This window comes from Oryza brachyantha, chromosome 4, assembly GCF_000231095.2.
Source record: "Oryza brachyantha chromosome 4, ObraRS2, whole genome shotgun sequence".
Taxonomy (NCBI): domain Eukaryota; kingdom Viridiplantae; phylum Streptophyta; class Magnoliopsida; order Poales; family Poaceae; genus Oryza; species Oryza brachyantha.
The window spans coordinates 8474077-8495609 of NC_023166.2; the positions used below are offsets into that span (position 1 = coordinate 8474077).

General features: G+C 41.7%; 3 protein-coding genes across 3 annotated transcripts; 2 read left to right on the forward strand and 1 right to left on the reverse strand.

The window, feature by feature from the left end:
- The first annotated feature begins 1936 nt into the window (after nucleotides 1-1936).
- LOC102713625 (SWI/SNF complex component SNF12 homolog) lies at nucleotides 1937-3941 on the forward strand. Its single transcript, XM_040523179.1, has 3 exons — nucleotides 1937-2241; nucleotides 2320-3486; nucleotides 3589-3941. Exons 1-3 carry the CDS (start codon nucleotides 1937-1939, stop codon nucleotides 3671-3673), a joined length of 1557 nt encoding a protein of 518 aa, XP_040379113.1. The 3' UTR covers nucleotides 3674-3941.
- A 3954-nt stretch (nucleotides 3942-7895) lies between these two features.
- LOC102709266 (exocyst complex component EXO70B1-like) lies at nucleotides 7896-10467 on the forward strand. The gene has a single exon (XM_006652143.2). The coding sequence runs from the start codon at nucleotides 8005-8007 to the stop codon at nucleotides 10081-10083; it is 2079 nt and encodes a 692-aa protein (XP_006652206.2). The 5' UTR covers nucleotides 7896-8004; the 3' UTR covers nucleotides 10084-10467.
- A 3386-nt stretch (nucleotides 10468-13853) lies between these two features.
- On the reverse strand, nucleotides 13854-19632 carry LOC102709552 (SNF1-related protein kinase regulatory subunit gamma-1). The gene is made up of 6 exons (XM_040523068.1): nucleotides 19379-19632; nucleotides 16376-16548; nucleotides 15514-15720; nucleotides 15161-15436; nucleotides 14594-14757; nucleotides 13854-14403 (listed from the first exon to the last, which is right to left on the reverse strand). Exons 1-6 carry the CDS (start codon nucleotides 19530-19532, stop codon nucleotides 14106-14108), a joined length of 1272 nt encoding a protein of 423 aa, XP_040379002.1. The 5' UTR covers nucleotides 19533-19632; the 3' UTR covers nucleotides 13854-14105.
- Nucleotides 19633-21533: the final 1901 nt, after the last annotated feature.

Below are 21533 nucleotides of genomic sequence, written 5' to 3' on the forward strand. Positions count from 1 at the left end.
ATACTCCACTAGATCATTCATATATGACATCCTCTATATTTTTTTGAGGATGGAGAGAGATCATCTAAATATAAATGTTCTCTCTCCTAATATGGATGACCTCTAAATCTCTCCTAATATGGATGACCTCTAAAAATAGATGATAGGATAACCGTTCTGTTGGAGCTCAATTTATAATTTTTATTCTCTATTTTCAGAATAGAGGATGGGATAGATGAGCTGTTCGGATGCTCTTAGGGATCAAACCGGCTGATAAATCCAATTTACCCCTATCTATGGAAGCTACTTCCTCCATTCCTGAAATTCCTCCATCCCTAAAAAAGACAGCCTTTCGGTTTCCTTGTCGAGTGTTTGATCATCCGTCTTATTTGAAAATTTTTTAAATTTTTTTAAAAAATAGTCACGCATAAAGTATTATTTATGTTTTATCATCTAATAAAAATAAAAATATTAATCGATTTTTTAATAAGACGAAGAGTCAAACATTATATCTAAAAATTAAAAAAATGATTTATTTTGGGACGGAGGAAGAATGCAACAATGGGAAAACCTTTATGAATTTCTACGGAATATATAATCTTACTCAGGATGATAGTGAATGGCATTACATATGGGACAATGCATCTTACAAATCAAAGAGAGTTTATGATCTGCACTTTGAACATTTTCAAGCTGAAGTCCCTTTAGTGTTGATCTGGGAAAGCAAGCGCACTATGAAGTACAAAGTTTCCCTGTGGTAGTTATTGAATGACATGTTAATACCATGGATATGCTACAGAGGAGACATTATGAAATACAAAGTGGCCAAGAATGTGTATTGTGTATGGATGCTCTTAGAAGATCTCATGCATATGTTTTTTTCTTGCACTTTTGCACAAAGATGATGGAACAATTGGAAAACACATACGTTTTATGAATATCCTCTAGGATGCAAGGAGATGTTTTCAACAAATTTTTATTAGAAGTTGTGGGGGTTGATTGTTTGGCTTTTTTTATAGAAAAAACCAAATGATATATTTGCAAAAAATAATAATTTGTAAATAAAACTTTTATACATGTATTTTCAACGATCTAAAAGCCAATCCTAAAAAATAAATTTTAGTGAAAAAACCCAAAAATCAATTCTAAATTTAAATTTGGCATAGAAGCATAAGGAAAAGAAAAAAGATGGGGTGCATAGCTTTCTAGAGTTTATGCTGTAGAAGGAATGATCTCATTGTTGACAATGTGAATCCAACATTTATTTCTTGGAAAACCACTTCTAGGAGGAGTTTGCTCTACTCGTGCACTGTGCACAGAGCAGTGAAGTAGCTAAGAGGTCGTTGTTCTCTTTTTTCAGACAAAAATCCAAACCAACATATTTAAAAATTTCCGACGAAATGGGCATCGATATATTTAAAAACCTTGCATAGTCCTTTTCTTTTTCCTCACTGTAAATATATTTTCACACTCATTGTAACTATATATTCATAGTACTTTTCTTTTCCCTCGTCGTAAATATATCCTGTAAATATTATATTCTCTTTAATAGTAAATACATTAGGAGCCCCTCCTGCTGTTTATCAGGGAAAATAAACAGCGCACTAGCTCCATCCCACTCTCACCATTTAGCCCACTAACGTGAGCCTAAAATGGGCTATGATTGAAGCCCACTAAAGCCCACTGCACTCCCGGCCCACACACAAGGCAGCCCAAGCCCAACATCACCCAGGCCCATCTGCACATCCTGGCCCACACACATGGCAGCCCAAGCCCAACACCACCAAGGCCCATCTGCACATCCCAGCCCACACACAAGGCAGCCCAAGCCCAAAACCCAACCCCATCTTTCCATTCTCCCCGAAACCTCCTTCCTCGCTCGCTTCGCCTCTCTCCCCAAACCCTAGCTCCCGAGTCCATCTCCCCACCGAGATCAGATCTCGCCTCCGCCTCCGCCATGGCCACCGGCGGCAACCCCAATCCGGCCTCCACCCCGACGCCCCAGCCGCGCCCGCCCCAGCCGCAGCAGGCGGGGTCCCCGGCGACCCCGCTCGGCCACCTGCGGCCGCCCTCCCTCTCGGGCTCCCCCTACCAGGGGCTCTTCCACACCCCGCCCACCCACAACCCGGCCTTCCAGATCCACATGGGGGCCTCCGCCTCGCCGCAGAACCCGCTCATGGCCGCCGCCGCCGCGGCGGCGGTGGCGGCGGCCTCCGGCAAGCGCCCTCCGCAGAAGCCCCCCGCGCGGCCCCCAGCTCCGGGGTCCTCGTCCGGCGCCGCCACGGCGGCGGCGGCGGCCGCGGCGTACAAGGCGGCCGCTGCCGCCGCGGCGGCGGGGGCCAACTCCGGCGGCGGGGGCGGCGGCGTCGACCTCACGCCCGCCGCGGCGCGCAGGAACAAGAAGCGGAAGCTCCCCGAGAAGCAGCTTCCCGACCGCGTCGCCGCGCTGCTCCCGGAGTCGGCGCTGTACACGCAGCTGCTGGAGTTCGAGGCCCGCGTCGACGCCGCGCTCCACCGCAAGAAGGTGGACATCCAGGAGGCGCTCAAGACGCCGCCGGCGCTGCAGCGCACGCTCCGCATCTACGTCTTCAACACCTTCGCCAACCAGGCGCCCCGCACCATCCCGCCGCCCAAGAACGCCGAGCCGCCCACCTGGTCGCTCAAGATCATCGGCCGCGTGCTCGAGGACGGCGCCGAGCTGGACCCCGCCAGCGTCGTGCCCAAGCACAACCCTGTGTATCCCAAGTTCTCGTCCTTCTTCAAGAGGGTGACGATTGCTCTCGACCCGTCCCTGTACCCGGAGAACCCACTGATCATATGGGAGAATGCGCGGTCCGCTGCCCCCCAGGAAGGGTTTGAGGTGAAGAGGAAAGGAGACAAGGAATTCTCTGCGAATATCCGGCTGGAGATGAACTATAGCCCTGAGAAGTTCAAGCTCTCGCAGCCTCTGATGGAGGTGCTCGGGGTCGAGGTGGACACTCGTGCAAGGGTGATTGCCGCCCTCTGGCAGTACATCAAGGCGAAGAAGCTGCAGAATCCAACTGATCCTTCGTTCTTTATGTGTGATCCTCAATTGAAGAAGGTCTTTGGGGAGGATAAGATGAGGTTTGCGATGCTATCGCAGAAGATATCGCAACATCTGTCTCCTCCGCCACCCATCAACTTGGAGCACAAGATTAAGCTCTCGGGGAATGGTGCGCATGCGAGTGCTTGCTATGATGTGCTGGTGGATGTTCCATTCCCTCTGCAGAAGGAGATGTCTACATTTCTCGCCAACACTGAGAAGCACAAGGACATTGAGGCATGCGATGAGGTGATATCTGCTTCGATCAAGAAGATTCATGAGCACCGCCGGAGGAGGGCATTCTTCCTTGGTTTCAGCCAGTCCCCAGTGGAGTTCATCAATGCGCTGATAGCATCACAGAGTAAAGATTTGAAGTTGGTTGCTGGAGAAGCAAATAGGAATATTGAGAGAGAAAGACGTGCAGACTTCTATAACCAACCATGGTAAGCTCAAGCAAATCTATGATTTACACACTGTACTTACTGCTTTAAAGCACATATGAATATGCTGACTAATAAATTGATTTCCGTTCCACAATGCAATAGGGTTGAGGATGCTGTTATAAGATATCTGAACCGCAAACCGGCTAGCGGTAATGAGGGTCCAGGTGGTGGTGCTGGTGGTTCATGAGGAAAAGGGTCATGATTTCTGTAGTGCCATTTTGGTGTAGAAACAAGTTATCTGTTATGTACTAGTAAAAATTCAGATATGTTAGTGACAAGTGATTTGTTCGCTGCTGTGAATGATCTTGGCAGGTGTACCTCTGTTGTCTGTCTGTCGAAACGAGCTATCTACTGTATGATTGTGTGATAAGTGATCCCTAACTATGGTGGCAGTATGAATTGTCATGCTAATTGCTAAATGCTGAAGGGGAAATACACTGTTTTTAGTTACCTAACATATACATATGTGGGCACAAAGTTACTCTATCCCGAGTCTGAGTGAGCTATCATTTGTCTCACACTCTCACTGGGTTGGGATGTGGACTGGAGGGGACCTGAGAGAAAGTGTACCTTTTGTATTTGAACATGCTGAGTGGAGGGAAATGGAGAGAGAGAGGGAGCATCTCCAGTCCCTATCTTTAGTGTCTGGATGGTCTCTTGGTCCAGCTTCTTCTCCTTGCTGTAACTTGTTTTTTGCTGGATCATCATGCCTGTCCACTGTTGGCTAACAGGTGGGCATATCATTGTGGGTATTTATGCACACAAGGCACTACTTGGTTCTGGTTCATTTATTTGTTCATTCCATGTTCTTCACTTGCCTGGTTGATTGGTTGTCATATTCTGGATCCGTAAGTTGTCATTCTTGTGCTCGTCCTATATTTGGTCAGTGGCTCCTGTCTCCCAGTTCAGTTTTCAATTCAATTCATGGAACGGCACCAGTGTTTCTGAATTTCTTCAATGTTACAGTAAACACTCTGAGAGTTGAGGCGTGCAATTTCAGTTCAGAGCTGTTGCAAAGGATGCATGATATGCCATTGCCCCGTACTGTAATCTGTCTGAGCGTGAGCTTCAGGCGTTCTTTGTGGATTTTGGATTTTGGCGGCACGTTTTCTAAACTTCAAAATAGCGCGTTTCTTACCAATCATCTAATATTTCTAATGTTTAATTTCGCATTAGCTAATTTAGTTGTTTATATTCTCGAATAGCTATCGTAGAATCAGATAATTTAGATTATCTAAAATCTAATGAGAGAAAAAAAAAAACACCACCTCAGAATCATCAGTCGGCAATGGTAGTTGGGCAATCGCAGTTACATGGCCCTTATTTTATCCCCTTATTAGTACACGTACTTCATTGTGAACTGTAACAGCATGATCCTACCATATTATATACTCCTAACTAAGGTATTAATCACGAAATGCTGGATCTGAAACTTTGAACTTCTGAAGCATGCAACAATAAAGAAATCCAAGCTCCAGAGCTGGTGCTCTTGAGCAGATGTGATCTTGTGGAGTGAAGGCCAGCTCGATCGATGTATCCATGTAGAAGTAGCAGTACTATGCATGATTGATAAGACTGATTGATCCCCGTGTTCTTATCCTCCTCTTCTCTCGTAAACATTCTGGTTCGTTTATATGTGTATATATATATAAATTCATTAAATTATCTAGTTTATTTAGATTTATTCACGTACTAATATTATATATATATATATATATCTAAATTTATTAGTATAAATATGAATATAGTTAGGGAAAAAACTTTATAATATATAACGGGAGAATATCAGATTCAGTCAAGTCACGGGTGGGTGGGCCATTTTAGCTTTGAAATTTTGCATCAACCCGTGAGCTCACAACGAAACATGCCAAGAACTAGGAGGCACCTACCAGCAGTACGGATGGTGAAAGGCGATCTCTGGTGCCTCACCTTGAGGCACCTACCAGCATAGTTTATTAGATTTATTCACGTACTAATCTGGTGCCTCACATTGGGCTTTTGGAACTGAACTTTGTACGAAGAAGATGCACATGGAGGAACATGCCAATTTGCCCACATCACATCCTATGCTGAGTTCAGGTTCAGAGAATCAGAGATTGGCAGTAATGTAAGACTTAGGGTTGATTTGAATACCGTCTTGGAGCTGAGGTAGGACACTCCATGAATCTTTTATAGTAATTGTATGCAACAATCTTGGAGAGATTGAAATATTGTGTTGAACATTATTTATTTATTTATTGCATTGTGCTTTAATGACCACGTTTTGCTCTTGTTTTATCCGATACACGTAATACAAAGGCTTCGGTAATATATTCCATCGGTTCTAAAACACAATCACTTTAAGATGTTCGACACAATTTAAATGACTACATGAAAATATATGAAAGTGTCTCTCAGCATCTCCAACAAATGGGCATTTTGGCTTTCCAAATATTTATTTGGCTAGCTACTCAAAAGTTTGGAGAGTAATTTTTTCTTTTTACTACAACAACTTCTCTAGACTCCAATCTCATCGTTGATACCTGTTGTATTTCTCCCTTCCTCGATCTCTTCCTACCCAAGCAGTTTGTTTGTTAGGAAGAAGGTGGCATGAGGAGGTGCACCAACGATCCGAGCAAAGGCTTCATTGGTAAGGCATCGAGCAAGTATTGGGGGAGGGGAGTTGAGTGGGACGGATGGGAGGTGGCGGATGAAGGAGGGTGTGCTGCGAAAGCCGGTGTTACGGAGGCTATGGTGCTCTTACTCAATAGACATAAGGACAAGGACGAAGGAGCGCCTGCACTTTAGGACAAACCAACGACAATGATTACATGAAGGCGAGAGCGAGAATCATAGGGCAAAGATGGCAGTAGCAACACTCCTCCTTAGTCCTCACTAGTAGAAGGCATAGGACAGAGCTGGCACGTAGAGTAGTCAGTGGTCTTATGTTAAATCGAGAGAGATAGATGAGGAGGAAAGTGGTGGGTTCTATAATAAGGCCTACCATTCAATCAATTGGGTGGCGCGACAATTTTGACTATCTAGAAGGGTGATTTGGCTAGCCAAAAGGCTTTCCATCCGGTTGGATAAAATGTTAGAGAACATTATTACTGAAATTTAGGGCTCATTCTATAGGAGGAAAAGAATTAGCCTCACCAATTTTTCATGTTTGTCAAAAATTTTCTTTCTTGTTGGAGAACATTATTTTATTATAGGTTGAAACATCTAAAATATTACTATTAAAATATTTTTCTATCTGTACTGCTTTAAAAAAAAGTAATGGTGATGGTAAATCTATCACCGTCCTACCACCAACTCTTATATTTGTCACCACCCTGCCACCAATCTCATTTACAAATGACCAACATGGCAGCCATCCTCATTTTTTTAAGTTATTTTGGATAGTAATAATGAGTTAACGATCACTTTCTTTAACTAAAATTACTTTACAACACACACGCAAAATATGCTAATGTAACCAAACATCGGAAATATTTCTTGTTGTAACACTGTCAGATGTTTCCATTCATGTCAATCATCCGATGCGTAGGCGCCTCGTTTTTACAAAAAGTTCAGATGTAATATCGATGGTGAAAATTCATGCGGTGCAGATGGGGCTGGACGTACGCATCAACAAATCATGTTTGTTGGATCTCAAAATCAGACGCTTTCCCTCCTTTATTTTCTCTTTGTTCTTTTCTTTTAAACGATGGAAAATCACCGCATTAACATGAATCTTTTATTAAATACACATTTTAAATACTACATCCGTTTCATAATGCAAGATGCTTGACTCTTTTGTTGCATCGTTTGATCATTCGTTTTATTTAAAAATTTAATACAAATATATAAACTGACAAGTCGTGTTTAAAGTTTTTTTTAATAAAGTAAGGCACAAACAAAATAAATAATATTTTCATATTTTTTTTGATAAGACAAATGGTCAAACATTTCAAGAAAAAAAATCAAACATTTTACGTTATGAAATGGAGAGACTATCAATTATAAGTCGCCCTCAGATTTTTCTCATTTTTCACACGCACCCTTTGGAAAGGTTAAACGGTGTATTTTCATATAAATTTTTTTATAGATAAGTTGCTTAAATACCATATTAATATATTTTTTAAATTTTTATAATTAATAATTAATTAATTATATACTAACTTATTACTATATTTTTTGCGCCGAATAGCTTATCGCAAAAGAACGCAAATCGAACACGGCCTCCATCACAGTTACCTTCATGACAATAACCCAATTATATTTGCTTAGTCGATAAAACAGAGCGGATAATAAAAGATTTTTAGAGGATTTAATTTTAGAAATAAATATTAAAAGTATTCATTTAATTTAATAAAAAAAATTTAGCGCTGCCATCTGCTTGGTTTCTCAGTTTCTCTCGTCCCCTTCGCATTGCCGTCTCCAGTCTCCTATCCCTCCGCCATTTCCTACTGCTGCTGCCTTTTACTGCTCGCGGCGGCGGCGGCGGCGAGCTCACTTGAACCAGCCGAACCCTAGCTGCCCCCCACGCCGCCGGCGATGTCGGCGCCGTCCGCGGCCGCGCCTCCGGAGGAGGGGGAGGTGGCATCTGCGGTGGGGGGAGGGGGAAACGAAGACAAGGTGCTGGCGGCGGCGCAGCACATCGTCAAGTCACTGGCCACGTCGAAGAACGCGGCGGACGACATGATCCGCATCCTCTCCGGGTTCGACCACCGCTTCTCCTCCATCACCGCCGACCTCTTCCCGTCCCCGTCGCCGTCGGGCGGCGGCGGCGGCGCGGCTGGGGGCGGCACCTCCCCGGTGCCGCCCCCGCCGCCGCGAGAGGCCTTCGAGGCCGCGGAGCAGCTCATCCGCCTCTGGGACGCCACCCCGGAGGCACTGGTGTTCGAGGCCCCCGAGGAGGACGTCGCCAGCTACCTCGCCGCGGTCGACGTCGCCGTCGACCAGCTCGCCTCCGCTGCCGGCGGTGCGGGGGATGCCGCGGCCGCCGCGGCGGAGGCGGCGGGCGTCGTCGTGCAGCTCGCGATGGCGCGGCTGGAGGAGGAGCTCCGCCACCTCATGGTCCGCCACGCGGTGCCGCTGGACGCGAGCGGGCTCTTCTGCTCGCTGCGCCGCCTCTCCCTCGAGTCCATGGACGACCTCGACACCTCCTCGGAGTTCGATCCCACCACCCCGCACAGCCTGGAGGGCGGGCCAGACACCGCTCGTAGCGCCAGCCTGGTGGCCAACCCCTTCGAGGACCAGGTGTTCGACCTCGTGCGGCCTGAGGCGATCGATGATCTGCGCTCCATCGCCGAAAGAATGGACCGTGCGGGGTATGCCAGTGAGCTCGCACAGGTTTACTGTGGCATCCGAAGGGACCTTCTCGAGGAGTGCCTCGCAGTGCTGGGGGTCGAGCGTCTCAGCATCGACGAGGTGCAGCGTATGGAGTGGAAGCTTCTTAATGACAAGATGAAGAAGTGGGTGCATGGGGTCAAGACGGTTGCTCGATCCCTGCTCACCAGTGAGCGTCGGATCTGTGATCAGGTGCTCGCTGTGTCTGATGAGCTGCGTGATGAGTGCTTTGTTGAATCTACCAAGGGTTGCATAATGCAGATCCTTAACTTTGGGGATGCCGTGGCGGTGTGCACTCGTTCATCGGAGAAGCTCTCTCGTATTCTTGACATGTATGAGGCTCTTGCCGAGGTGATCCCTGAACTGAAGGAGTTGTTCTTTGGGAATTCTGGGAATGATGTAATCTGTGATTTGGAAGGGGTTCTTGAAAGGCTTGGAGATGCAGTGAAGGGAACCCTTCTTGAGTTTGGGAAGGTTCTGCAGCAGGAGTCATCACGGCGGCCTATGATGGCTGGTGAGATCCACCCAATGACACGTTATGTGATGAACTATCTTAGGTTGTTGGTTATCTACAGTGACACACTTGACAAACTCTTGGACGATGATTCTTCTAGGGACGTTGATCATGATGATTCGCATAGAGATGCTGATGAAGAGGAGTATCTGGAGAGCTTGTCCCCACTTGGACGCCATTTAGTGAAGTTGATTTCTTATTTGGAGGCAAATTTGGAGGAAAAATCAAAACTTTACGAGGATGGTGCACTGCAGTGCATATTTTCCATGAATAATATACTCTATATTGTCCAAAAGGTGAAGGACTCTGAGCTTGGGAGGATTTTAGGTGATCACTGGATACGAAGGCGCCGTGGAAAGATTCGGCAAAATTCAAAGAACTACCTTAGGGTATCATGGACTAAGGTTTTGTCTTTTCTCAAGGATGATGCACACAGTGGCAGAAGTGGAAGTGGTAGTGGTAGTGGCAGTGGGAATAGCTCTAGGATCAAGGAGAAATTCAAGAACTTCAACTTGGCCTTTGATGAGATATACAGGAGTCAAACACTCTGGAAGGTACCAGATCCTCAGCTTCGTGAAGAGCTCAAGATATCTATATCTGAAAATGTGATACCAGCATATCGTGCTTTTCTGGGAAGATATGGTAGTCTAGTGGATAGTGGAAGGAATTCAGGAAGATACATCAAGTATACCCCAGAGGATTTGGAGAATCATCTGTCCGATCTATTCGAAGGTTCACTAGGGTCTGCCAACCATTCTAGGAGAAGATAGTAGCTCCCATTTGATTAAATTTGGTTACAGGTATGCTTTCGTTATAAGGGATGCTATGTTGCTGAAGTGCTGAGTCATCACATGTACTGACTAGTGCTTTCAAATAGTCCCCTTGGTTATTACAGTATTGTAATACCTTACAAGGATCCCCTGGTTTTTCACCATGGGATTATGTTTACCAAGAAGTGATGTACATACATTGCTTTTTTCAATGTGTTCATATCCTTGCACACTTCATTTCCAAGATCCAGGAACTTTGCACTTTGTAGAGTGGCCATTTCTTGGAATGCAACTAACAAGTAATAAGCATCTGTTGTTGGAGCAATCATATCTAGCAAGATACTGATATGAACTGAACTCATTTATTGTCGATTCTGAAATAAATGTAATTTTAGTCCATCTGTAAGCTATTGCTAGGAGGTAACGATGGTCTTCAGATAATATTATCTCTGACGGTGTGATTCATACATCTACATTTTGGACAAACTATCTCATCTGTTTAGTTATATTATGAGAAATAGTATTTTGCAGTGTTTATGAAATATGTTACCAGAGTCTTGTGCATATTAAGTTCTTTTTCCTTTTCTGATCATCGTACATAGTTCTCTGTCAGCGCCTACATATCTTATTAAAATGAGAACTTGTTATTACCACTGCCCAATCTTGACATCTTAGATGTATTTAACCAGCATGCAACATTTAATTTCATCTATGTTCTTTCACATTTAACATTTGAAAAGGTTGTCCTATTGATGCTCATCAAATCTAAATACAATTCACAATTTACATTTTGCAAGTATTTTTGAAGTTCCTTTAGAATGTAGTGGGGAAATGAAAAATATATACACATCCCTGGCACCCATTGGTTGGATGTCAAGTAGTCAGTAACACGTGACAACTATTATCTACGGAATATGAGCTTCTATCTAAACAGTTGCGCACTAAGTGCATAAAATTCCATGCCTTTTCTAGCTCCAAAATTATGAAAAGTACCATTAGTAGTTGCTTATATGAAGCGGCTTTCACATCTCTACTTATTTCAGCAGAACACCAAAAATATCCTGGTGCTGGTCATCTTCTGGTTTGAAAGTGTAGTTTCTGGTCTCGTAAGTTCAATACAGTATATTTTTCTATGTAATATTGTATTTTCCACTTTTAATTATTATTATTGTACCCCCTCCGGTTCCATACTTCTTGGCGTTTTGGACAACATTAAAGTCAAAACTTTTAAAATTTTGAGTGTCAATAACTGTAAAATATTAAGTTTGTAGGAAGTACTTTTATGTAATTAAATATTTAGTTGTTTTCGGTATAGATTATAGTTAAAAATATATTTGTCCATGGGAATGTCTGTCCATCTTCTACACTTCTTGATTTCTTGAAATTATGCAAATTTGCAATTGTGAAAATTTTTGGGAGGACTTAGAACATTGCTTATGTATTGTCACCGGAACATTGGCTTTGAGTTAAGCGAAGAAAGCATGTATTGCAAGAAAAATCTCCTAGTTTAATAATACTTACTGTCTCTTGTAATAACGTCTACCAGATCAAGTGTTTTAATTGATTCATCCATTTTTTTGGTATTTGCACCTAGCTGGAACAACTTGTTGAACTACCTGAGGTTGACACCAGAATTAGCATCGACAGGAGGGGTTTGATTCATTTGTTCTTTATATAGCTTGATTCACTTGATGGAACAATGCTATCCTTGTCTAGATCTGTCATTGTATTGGCAACTTCTTTATGACAAGCATGGTTTGGCAGGTTTCTCTCTATTGCTGTAGACAAATGAACATGATATGGTTTACGATAAAGCATGTGGAGGTGTTATTATGAAATAATAATTGATTGGTAAGATCATTAAACATCTTTCCTACATACTGTTTTATTATCAAGTACTCCCTCTGTTTCATAATGTACGATTTCTAGCCTTGCCTAGATTCATATGGATGATAATGAATCTAGACATATATACAAATTATATACATTCATCAATAAATAAATCTAGACAAGACTATAAAGTCTTACGATATGAAACGGAGGTAGCAGTAATACGTATGGGTAGTGGTACTCTGGTGTTGATTTTCATCGCCATGCTGCTTGTCTCCATAACTGGGACCAATATTTGCTGAATTCAAGTGCAATTATCCTTTTGTTTTCATGCCAATTCACAAATCTATTTCCTTTATTCTAATATTCTGGACCTGCTGCAGTTTCCGTTGTGTTGTTTGACAATAATTTCATTGATGGTTTGTTGGATAACTTCAAAGATACTTTTTTTATATATTTCTTTTCCCTGCTACTAAAAACAGTTCTCATTTTGTATCTATTGTCACCCCTACTCGTAGACAGCTAGACCTCAACTCTGACTGGATCTGGACCTCATCAACATGTAAGAGAAAAGTAGGTACATTGAATTGGTTTATTTTGGGCATTCAATTTATGATATATAGGCTGTATGTCACTGTGTTGCAGCTATTTTTGTTGCTTGTAGTGGTGATGACAATGATGATTTTGTAAATTTTGTCAAGTGTCAGTAAGAACCTTTGTTAAAATCATAGCTGCATCACAGTTTCTGATATCCAGATCCATGCTATAGAGATTTGAGATTTGACTTCTTTGCGATGCTTTTCAGGTCCCATCATATGTCTCCTAGAGTACGTTCGCACATATTTGCGGATTAGCAGCTATACACTGATACTGGCATACTGCTATGATGGTCCAGAAAACCAGATCCAACATGTCTATACTTGAGTAATATCTTCAACAGAAACGACCTTGTGAAAAAAAGGTCAAGCCGCGTTTTGAATTTCAGTATATCGCTGCATGATTCTAAGTGAACGACAAAATGGAGACTATGATTCCTTGTATAATGTTAATCTTGTATTCCTCCACGCAAAATAAATAAATAAATAAATAAATAACAAAACCTTGTCAATACTCTTTGAGGACTCTCAACTCTTTGGATGCTTTAAAAAAAAAGTTGATAATCTTGTACCAGTGTTTTGTTCTTTCTGTAGTACTGATTGTGTCCAAGTTAAGATTGGATGAGATGTTTCGAGCTACTAGCATACTGCATGTTTGCAGCAAAAACATTTAAATTAAAAAATCATCATTAACTCGTTATTAATATCATTTCCCATATATATCATTATATATTTGGTACTAACATATATAGCATTTGGGTTTACACCGTCCTTTTTACTTTCCACGGTAGAAGAGTTGGTGGGGGTTAGCTGTAACACCCCCAAGAACCATAACCACTATGAGATCTACTAAAAACTATACTGGAAACAAGAAAAATTTCAGCAGCATCGCCTTCATAAAATAAAGTATTGCGAAAGCAGCAAAAAATAGTTATAACATGACAAGTAGCTAACATTACAGAGACTATAAGTAACTGATATGTGTGCCATGCTGCTTCTAAGTATGCAGAAGAGGGCAAGTTTTGCATTACATGTAGGGACAGGTCATATTTGTTTTTGTGTGTGTGCAAGTATAGTACAAAATAACATTTACATCTGAAACTGAATTGATCGTTAAAATTTAGGCAGAGATAACACTGATTCCAGAAGTTCTGACAGACAGCAAAGACATAATCAAGCAGTGCAAATCCAATTCAGTAGGGCCATGGCACTGTTATATGCAGTGTAATGGAACATGGAATGCTGGAATAATCCTCGACACTTTCAGATGTTGGAGTTAGCCTTCTGTTTTTTTTTTCTTTGAAAGATGTCACAATGTTGACAGAAAAAAGAACAAGAATGAAGGGAGCAATTGTCCACTAGAAGGAAGAGACCAAATTCTGGTCAGAAAATGGTAAAAACACACAGCAGGGAGCTCATATTCTCTTCAAGTTATTCAATGTACACCGTTGCCATCCATTAGTCCATTAGTTGTTCGTTATGAGAAAAGAACTACAGGGGCAAACAAACTGTACACCATCGCCATCCATTAGGTCCATAAGATGGAAAGGGAGACATCACATAAAGTACATTTATACAAAGAAGAGTACAGATGCGTCATACAGTGCTGTTTGGAGGCAGGGGAACAACACCATCAAAGAAATCCCCAAAGTAATGGCGTGGCTCGTGCACCAGCTTGGAGATTATGTCCCTCAGTGTGATGACTCCCTCGGTGCTCCCCTTGTCATCCACCACATAGATCCTGTGGATCTTCTCTGAGTCCAGCTTCAGTATGATGTCCTTGATCGCGTCGTCCCTTTTGCATGTGATGACAGAGCCCAGTAAGGGTGAGGCCTCGTGTTGCTCGTGGAGATGTTGCCGGACCGCGGTAAGGAAATCCTTGGCCGTGATTGTCCTGTGGATGGATCAAAAAGTTACAGTGTCACATGTATTGCTGTGCTGGATGCAATTGGTTTTCCTACTTCCTATAGTGCATTGAAGTGCCTTGATGGATGGGGTGTGCGAGTATAAGTTGCAGCATCAAGTTTTGCATTGGTTAACAAACATAAGAAAGCATATCAAAAAGTGTGCTAAGAACTTCAAACCTGTAATCTTTGTATATGTTGGGGGCAGTTAGAAGATATTGGACATCTCTGATGCTGATATTACCGATTGCTTTTGTGCCACTTGTGTCCATAACCGGGAGGCCACCAACACCTTTTTCCCTCATCAGTTGGAAGGCTTTTAACACAGGTTGGTCTTCATTTACCTGGTTTACAACAGAGAGCCATTACAGATCTCATATGGAAAGGGAGCAAAAGAATAGAAGACACTGTATAAGGTTTAGTATCCCCCCCCCCCTCCACCTCCCTATAGTTGCTCAGGTGTGCTGAAACAGTTTATTATTGAAACATTATGTCAGTATTGCACAGCAGACCAAATTAACATGCTTGCACAGGTCGGTTAGTTATTACAGCAGCATGCTTCTAGCAAATTTATCTTGCTTAAACCTTGTTGACTGTTGACAGTCAGATTGCTGTTTATACTCACTACTGGCACAAGTACATAAGAACTATGGAACAAGAAATGCTAATAACTGAATGCAACAGATATAAGCATAAGAATTTGCCAAACATATATATGAATGAAGGCCCTTGGAGCCTTGGAGGTACCTTAACAAGTTTCTGTGGCTTCATAAGAGGAAGCCCAAGCTCTGAGAGTTTCTTAGTTCCCCAGCTCTCAAACCAAGGAAGTCCAACACACTCTGCAAGCATGTGCACAACGGAAGATTGTGTAATGATGTTCTCAATCTTATCTCCCCCCATGTCTACTACTGGGAGGCTCTTCATCCTGTACTTGGACAGAAGCAGCAACATGGTGAGAAATGTGTCGGAGGTCTGCAATGCCAGAAATGGTGCCCATCGGAAGCTTCCTGAGATATCGCCAACCTGTGGTGGCATAGGTTGTGTCAAGAATGGATCCTGGTGAATACATCTGCTTTTAAGTGAGGGAAAAAGAAAATCACCTTTGTGTTCTTATAGAATTCGGAGGAAGTGAGGGTTTCAAAAAAGCTTCCACCAACTGCCGTGGTTTCATCTGATTCTGGATCAGTGGTGGTTTCTACCCTGCCAGATGATGTTCTCCTGAATGTAAAAGAGCCCAGCCTAGATACTAGATTGGCTACCGGTGACCCTGCTGCAGATCCGTTCGTGCCATTAGCTGCAGCCTCAGACTGTTGCAGAAACAGAAGCAGCAAACATGCCACAATCCATGTCAGATAGATGGGATGTTCATGAATTCATACAGGCTATATTGTATCACAAAATATAAAATTTCCTTCCCTATATCAGATTATTTTATTTTAAGCTAACTACCTCTATGTTTCAATCAGACTCGTTATTTTGTAAAGAAACAAGCTTGTATGTTATTTAAATGTTGGGATGGCTAGAAGGAGCTAGCCATCCAATGGAATTAAGAAAGGAGGCTAGCTCCTTCTAGCCATCCCAACATTTAAATAACATACAAGCTTGTATGTTATTTGAAAATGCATTTTCATAAGAGAAAAACAAGCTTGTAAGGTGCTAAGCTACTGTGTATGGATTGATGGGCAGTCCAAAATTGAACAGCTCACTGCAAAAATGCGAACACCATGATTAGGGTTGAACTGAATGATATCGTATAGCACATTATAATCTACCATATCATTAAATCTGGCATTATGACTTGGCGTGCATAAATATAGCATGTTGATCAAAGATGCACTAGATTAAACTAACATGATATGATACATTATGATATGGGTCCAAGTGTCCAACCATTATTCTGAAAAGGAAACTAACTGAGAGGGACTAAGAAGTGATGTAGCCTGGAGTACTTAGGTTGCTAACCTGGCAGAGCAGCCAAATAGCAATGCCTGCAAATTCCACAATACCAATGTATTTGTCAATCCAACTAGCATCTTCTGGAGCATCAACGTTTCTTATGGGTGCACTCAAAATTTTGTTTTTGGACAATATTTCCACAGTATCAGCAAGGCTAGCATTTGAAGGTATCTCGATTACTGCACAAAAAACCATAAAGGTTGAAGCTTAAATTGATGATCAGTTAATATTTAGTCATAGAGGCATAGAGCACAGATTCTCTCTGAGGGAAAAATAATCAAATATGTGTGTATTAATTAAAACTGTGGCAGTAAAAGCAGTCCACAGGAAACTATTTGAGCCTATGATACACAGATAGTAATAATGCATTTCTGAATAATATCTTAGTGTATACTAAGCCTGTTGGAGCATAACTTCGTAATATCTTTGTACATATAAATATACTAGCCTATTGGAGCATAACCATACAAGGTGATGTCACAAGTTCAATACAATTCATAATTTATTACTTTTCATATTCGCTTGAATATAACGATTTATTTGCCTCAAAAAAATGAATATAATGATTAAAAAACATCTGGTTTTGTCAAAACATGTGTGACCGAATCAAATAAGCTGAAAGACTACACTTTTCTAAAACACAAGCAAAGTATGTCTAAAAGATATGTATGGATAACAGGTTTATCGATCCAGACTTCCTGAGATGAGATGAAATACCAGATAGGTTAGTCTGTGAAGCCAAGAACACAAGTTCTGAAAGAAGCAAAGTGAATATAGTCTGCTTGTTGGACGTGGTATGCTCGAAAGGTTCTTTAGATGCCATGATATCATAATAATATGTGTCCTTTTATGGTAATTATGACAGAACAACATCATTTTATAAATAATTATGCCAGAACAACATCTTGTTATGAATAATTATGCTAGAACAACATTTTGTTATGAATAATTATGCCAGAACAACACCATGTTATGAATGACTTCATGTAAATAATAAATTGAGGAGTTTTACAGTGCTCCAACTTACCTCTCTAGAGGTAAGAGCTCAAATGTATCTCAGCCATTGATGATTATCCATTTTTTCAAATAAAAATATTGTATTTATCTCAATTAAAAGATCACCGTGAAAGAAGGAAAAAACTGACACTGCTAATTATTCTTTCCAAACTTAATGCGTAATTAGTCGTGCATGCCATCAATTAGGGATACAAATTTGGCAGTAGTTGGTCGCAATTTTTAATAGTTTTACATGTCAACGTTGTCATATTTGAGATCACGCTAAAATATAAACTGGATACCACAAAATTAAATTGAATTTCATAAGCACCTTTGTAGACACTATTATTTTTTTTACAGCGGTTTACAATTAAATTCTGTGTGTAATATTCTACCTGATTTCACATGTTTGAAGTATTATTGGTGCCTTTGATTCTACACATGTGAAATTAAAACATGATATTTTAAGTTAACAAATTATAGCTGTGAGTTCAATTTACAAATATTTACTTACCTTATTAACCTGGTTGTTCTTAATGGCACATGCAACATAAATACTTTATTTCCTTGTAATGAAGTATTACCTCTAGCAAGGTAAGAGACTGTATCATCCATTGGATCAAACACCAATGAACGGTTCAAATATACTTGGAGCACCTTAAAATTTTCCTAATAAATTAGAGTGATGATTACAAATCCATTTCGTACAAGTCAAGGTGTATTCTCCCCTCATAACAAACTTCTGTAGTGAAGTCAACTTTCTAGGTATAAAATTTCCAAGTATAAAACTTCCTTAAGATCTATATGGTATATAAACTTCTCCAAGCAGACCAAAAATGAGTTTAATAGAAACACACTCAATGCCATCCATACAGCACAACATTTCAGTCAAATTCAGTTTTGGCTATCTAATCTTGTTATTACCAGTTGTCCAACTTAAGATTTTGAGGTTGGACAAAATGCTGGCTATTGGCAAACCTACACCTCTTTGTACAATCTGTATCGACCATAAAACCATCAGGGAATCACCAACCAAAAACATATTATTTGACAGAGATTCATAAGATGAAATCTAAGGACAAGTCTATTTTCCAAAATAATCTCCTGGTTAGTCCTCTAGCAAAGATAAGAATTAAGAAATCAAATGGTAAAACCATTCTAGAACATATCTTGGAAATCATGATAGTGAAGTAATTTGTCAATAAGCAGATACCTATGTTAATAACATATCGCATTTGGCATAAAGAAATGAAATTCCAAAAAAGGTTCTTCAGCCTGTGTAAGAAATGAAAAGGACCCTTCAACAAGAGCAATCACCATGTCCCCCCTGACTTGATCATACAGGTTTCTCTCCAAAACAAAAACTTCATCATACAGCTAAGAGTGAATTCCTAAAATGTCCTATAGCATTTTCGCCGCTCGCATAAAAGTGTGCCACTAATACCAAAGAAAAGGTGCCACCCTTTTGAATCCATCAAGAGCCAAAGTGGCCAGATTGTAGAGGGGATGTAGGCCATCAGCACTAGCACACACTAAGTGTCAATCCACATTTGATTCAGATGAGGACTGCAAATATGACCCAAGCAACCACACAAAGGAAATGAAAATACTATATAGTGGCCACCTCCATTTCATCAACAGGCTGGGAAAAAAATATAATAGGACAGCACAGAAAAGAGACATGCCTGATGGCTCAACCCACAACACTAACAACTGACAAGGTAGGTGCTAATGCTACCAGTTTAATCCAATCAGGATGAAACAGCAAACACATTCTTGCATCAACGAACTGGCTGTTTCATCAATGTTTCAATTCCTACACGGAACTGAATGTTTCAATCTGTTGAGCATCTCTATGAGGCAATTTCATCACCCAGCTGAACTAAAACATTTTACAAATGCTCATGTCAGCTTGCATGAAAGAACTAAACATCTGATCAACCAGAGGCACGCAGCAACAGTTCACAGAGCAAGCGGCAAAGCCAGCAGAGGCAGAGGCATGATAAGCGTTACCTTGGAAGGCGCGCGCGCGCGGGAAGGAGGCGACGGCGATGTCCTCGAAGCAGGAGTTGAGCTTCTCGGACGGCGACAGCTGCGGCTCCGCCACCTCCCACAGGTCCTCCACCCTGTGCCCGATCTCCGCCTCCGGGCTCCGCGGGCTCTCCATCCCCAACCAACAAACTCGTTCGCTCCTCCCCCTTCCTCCCGACCAACTCCCTCCTCCTCCTCCTCCTCCTCCTAGCGATGGATGATGAGCTCCGGGATCGTGTCGGCTGCTACTAATACTGCTCGATTGCTGCTCGCCGCGTGCTGCTCTGCTCTGCGTCTGCGCGTCAATGCAGGTGCAGGGGAAGTGGAGGGGACGAACTGATGATGACGACGACGACGGCCACGGCGAGGGCGAGGGCGAAATGCCGATCCAGCCGTGAGGCGGCGGGTCCCCACCATGTCGGCCGCAGTCACTGACACCGCGGGACGGCGGGGAGGTCGGGCCCACCGGTCATTGGGATGGGTAGAAGAGGCGGGGGAATGGTGCGCATGGTTTTTCTGGGCTTTTTAAAGAAAACCGCTGCGGACTGACGTGGTTTGGTATTTTCTCTTTTTTTTCCTTTCCGGCTGGCCCTCTAGGTGGGTGGCACACACTGGAGAGGTAGCCCTAACAATGACGTGTGGGCCCGGATCTTGGTGGGGTCCACCTGTACGTGTCGGTGGTGTACTCGTGTGGTGTCGCGCTTTCATTCCGGGGATCCAGTTGTCTGGGCTGTGGGGAAGAAATGCTACGCGGCACCATGGGAAGAAAAAAAATAAGGGACTCCGTACTACTAGGAGCATTTTACATAAAACATCCCTCCAAAAACTTTTGATTGAATATCCTCTCTAAACTTTTAAATATACCTATAGGCTATAGGCTATAGTATAATTATACTATAGTTATATTATAACTTGTATGTATCTGTACAATTTTTACTATCCTGAGAGGTACTCCATATGTCACAAAATAAACGTGTATTTAGAGATTGGCACAGGTGTTAAGAAAGTACGTGAGAATGATTCGAGAAAGTGTATGATTGGTTGAGAAGAGAATATAGAGGAAAAACTAAATAAAAAATTATTGTGATTGGTTGAGATGAGGATAGGTTGAGAAATAGCTACGATTTAAAACAAATGGATATGGTAGAAAAAAAATATTTTATGACGGTTAGTGTATCTCCTGGTACCATTATTTATACTGAAGTTTAACTTCGGTACCTCAAGATACTAGAGAGGTGCCCTTTAATTTCCGTTGATCCAATGTGATTGTTGACAAATTTTACATTAAAAAATTAGTATCTAAAGATAGTTTATTAACAGCCATAAAAAATTTCATAACTATAACATAATTATCTTGCATATAATCAATAAATACATGCTTTAGTATAGCCGGTAGAGTGTCGACAAGTGTACTGCCCCACGCATGCCTTGTTTTAATTTCTCCCCCATGTTCTATCTTTTTTTTCAAAAAAAATCTCTCTTGTTCTTGATGCAACCCTATGCACGTCTTGTTTTCATTTATCTCCTCTCTTCTCAGCACAAACTCACACGTGCCTCGTTCTAATTTCTCTCTCATATGCATGAATCTCAAGGCACATTCAACGGTTATGGGCCTAAATTCAAAAGTTCCTCCAATTTTGTGTTACAAGAAATATGATGAATCTAGAAAAATAATGATAAAAACCCCTTGGGAGAAGAAATAATACATAAATGCAACAGACTGTAGTTATAAACTAAAGAAATTAAAGAGTACATGTGCCGCCCAATTTTAAGTTTTTGAAACCAAACACGCACCAAAATAAACAGCTCATAATAAGCGTACAAGAAGCAAAACTGATGTGAACAACAACAACGAGTACGTACGGAGTATTTATTTATTTATTTATTCTTTCTTGGATGAGTGGAATGCATGTGCACGAGAGAATTTGTGGTAAGAAAGACAAATATCTGCATCGTCGTCGTGGGCAGATTAATTAGAGCGATAGGAGGGAGGGCCCACCTGCATCGTCATCGTGAGTGCTTAATGCTTATCTGATCTTGTCCTTCCTGTCTCCGATCTTCCAGAGTGATGTTTCGCTCTCCCTACAGTAGTAGTACTAGTACTGCGATATATCGATCATGCAGCACGAAGCTCACA

Bases quoted from the DNA above. Each gene is read 5' to 3' on its own strand.
- LOC102713625 (XM_040523179.1), top strand. From the start codon at position 1,937: ATGGCCACCGGCGGCAACCCCAATCCGGCCTCCACCCCGACGCCCCAG. The intron at 2,242-2,319 runs GTCCTCGTCCGG...GGCGGCGGGGGC, and splicing joins GCGCGGCCCCCAGCTCCGGG to CAACTCCGGCGGCGGGGGCG. The intron at 3,487-3,588 runs GTAAGCTCAAGC...ACAATGCAATAG, and splicing joins GACTTCTATAACCAACCATG to GGTTGAGGATGCTGTTATAA.
- LOC102709266 (XM_006652143.2), top strand. From the start codon at position 8,005: ATGTCGGCGCCGTCCGCGGCCGCGCCTCCGGAGGAGGGGGAGGTGGCA.
- LOC102709552 (XM_040523068.1), bottom strand. From the start codon at position 19,532: ATGGAGAGCCCGCGGAGCCCGGAGGCGGAGATCGGGCACAGGGTGGAG. The intron at 14,758-15,160 runs GTACCTCCAAGG...GTTGTAAACCAG, and splicing joins AGCCACAGAAACTTGTTAAG to GTAAATGAAGACCAACCTGT. The intron at 14,404-14,593 runs GTTTGAAGTTCT...ATCCATCCACAG, and splicing joins AACATATACAAAGATTACAG to GACAATCACGGCCAAGGATT.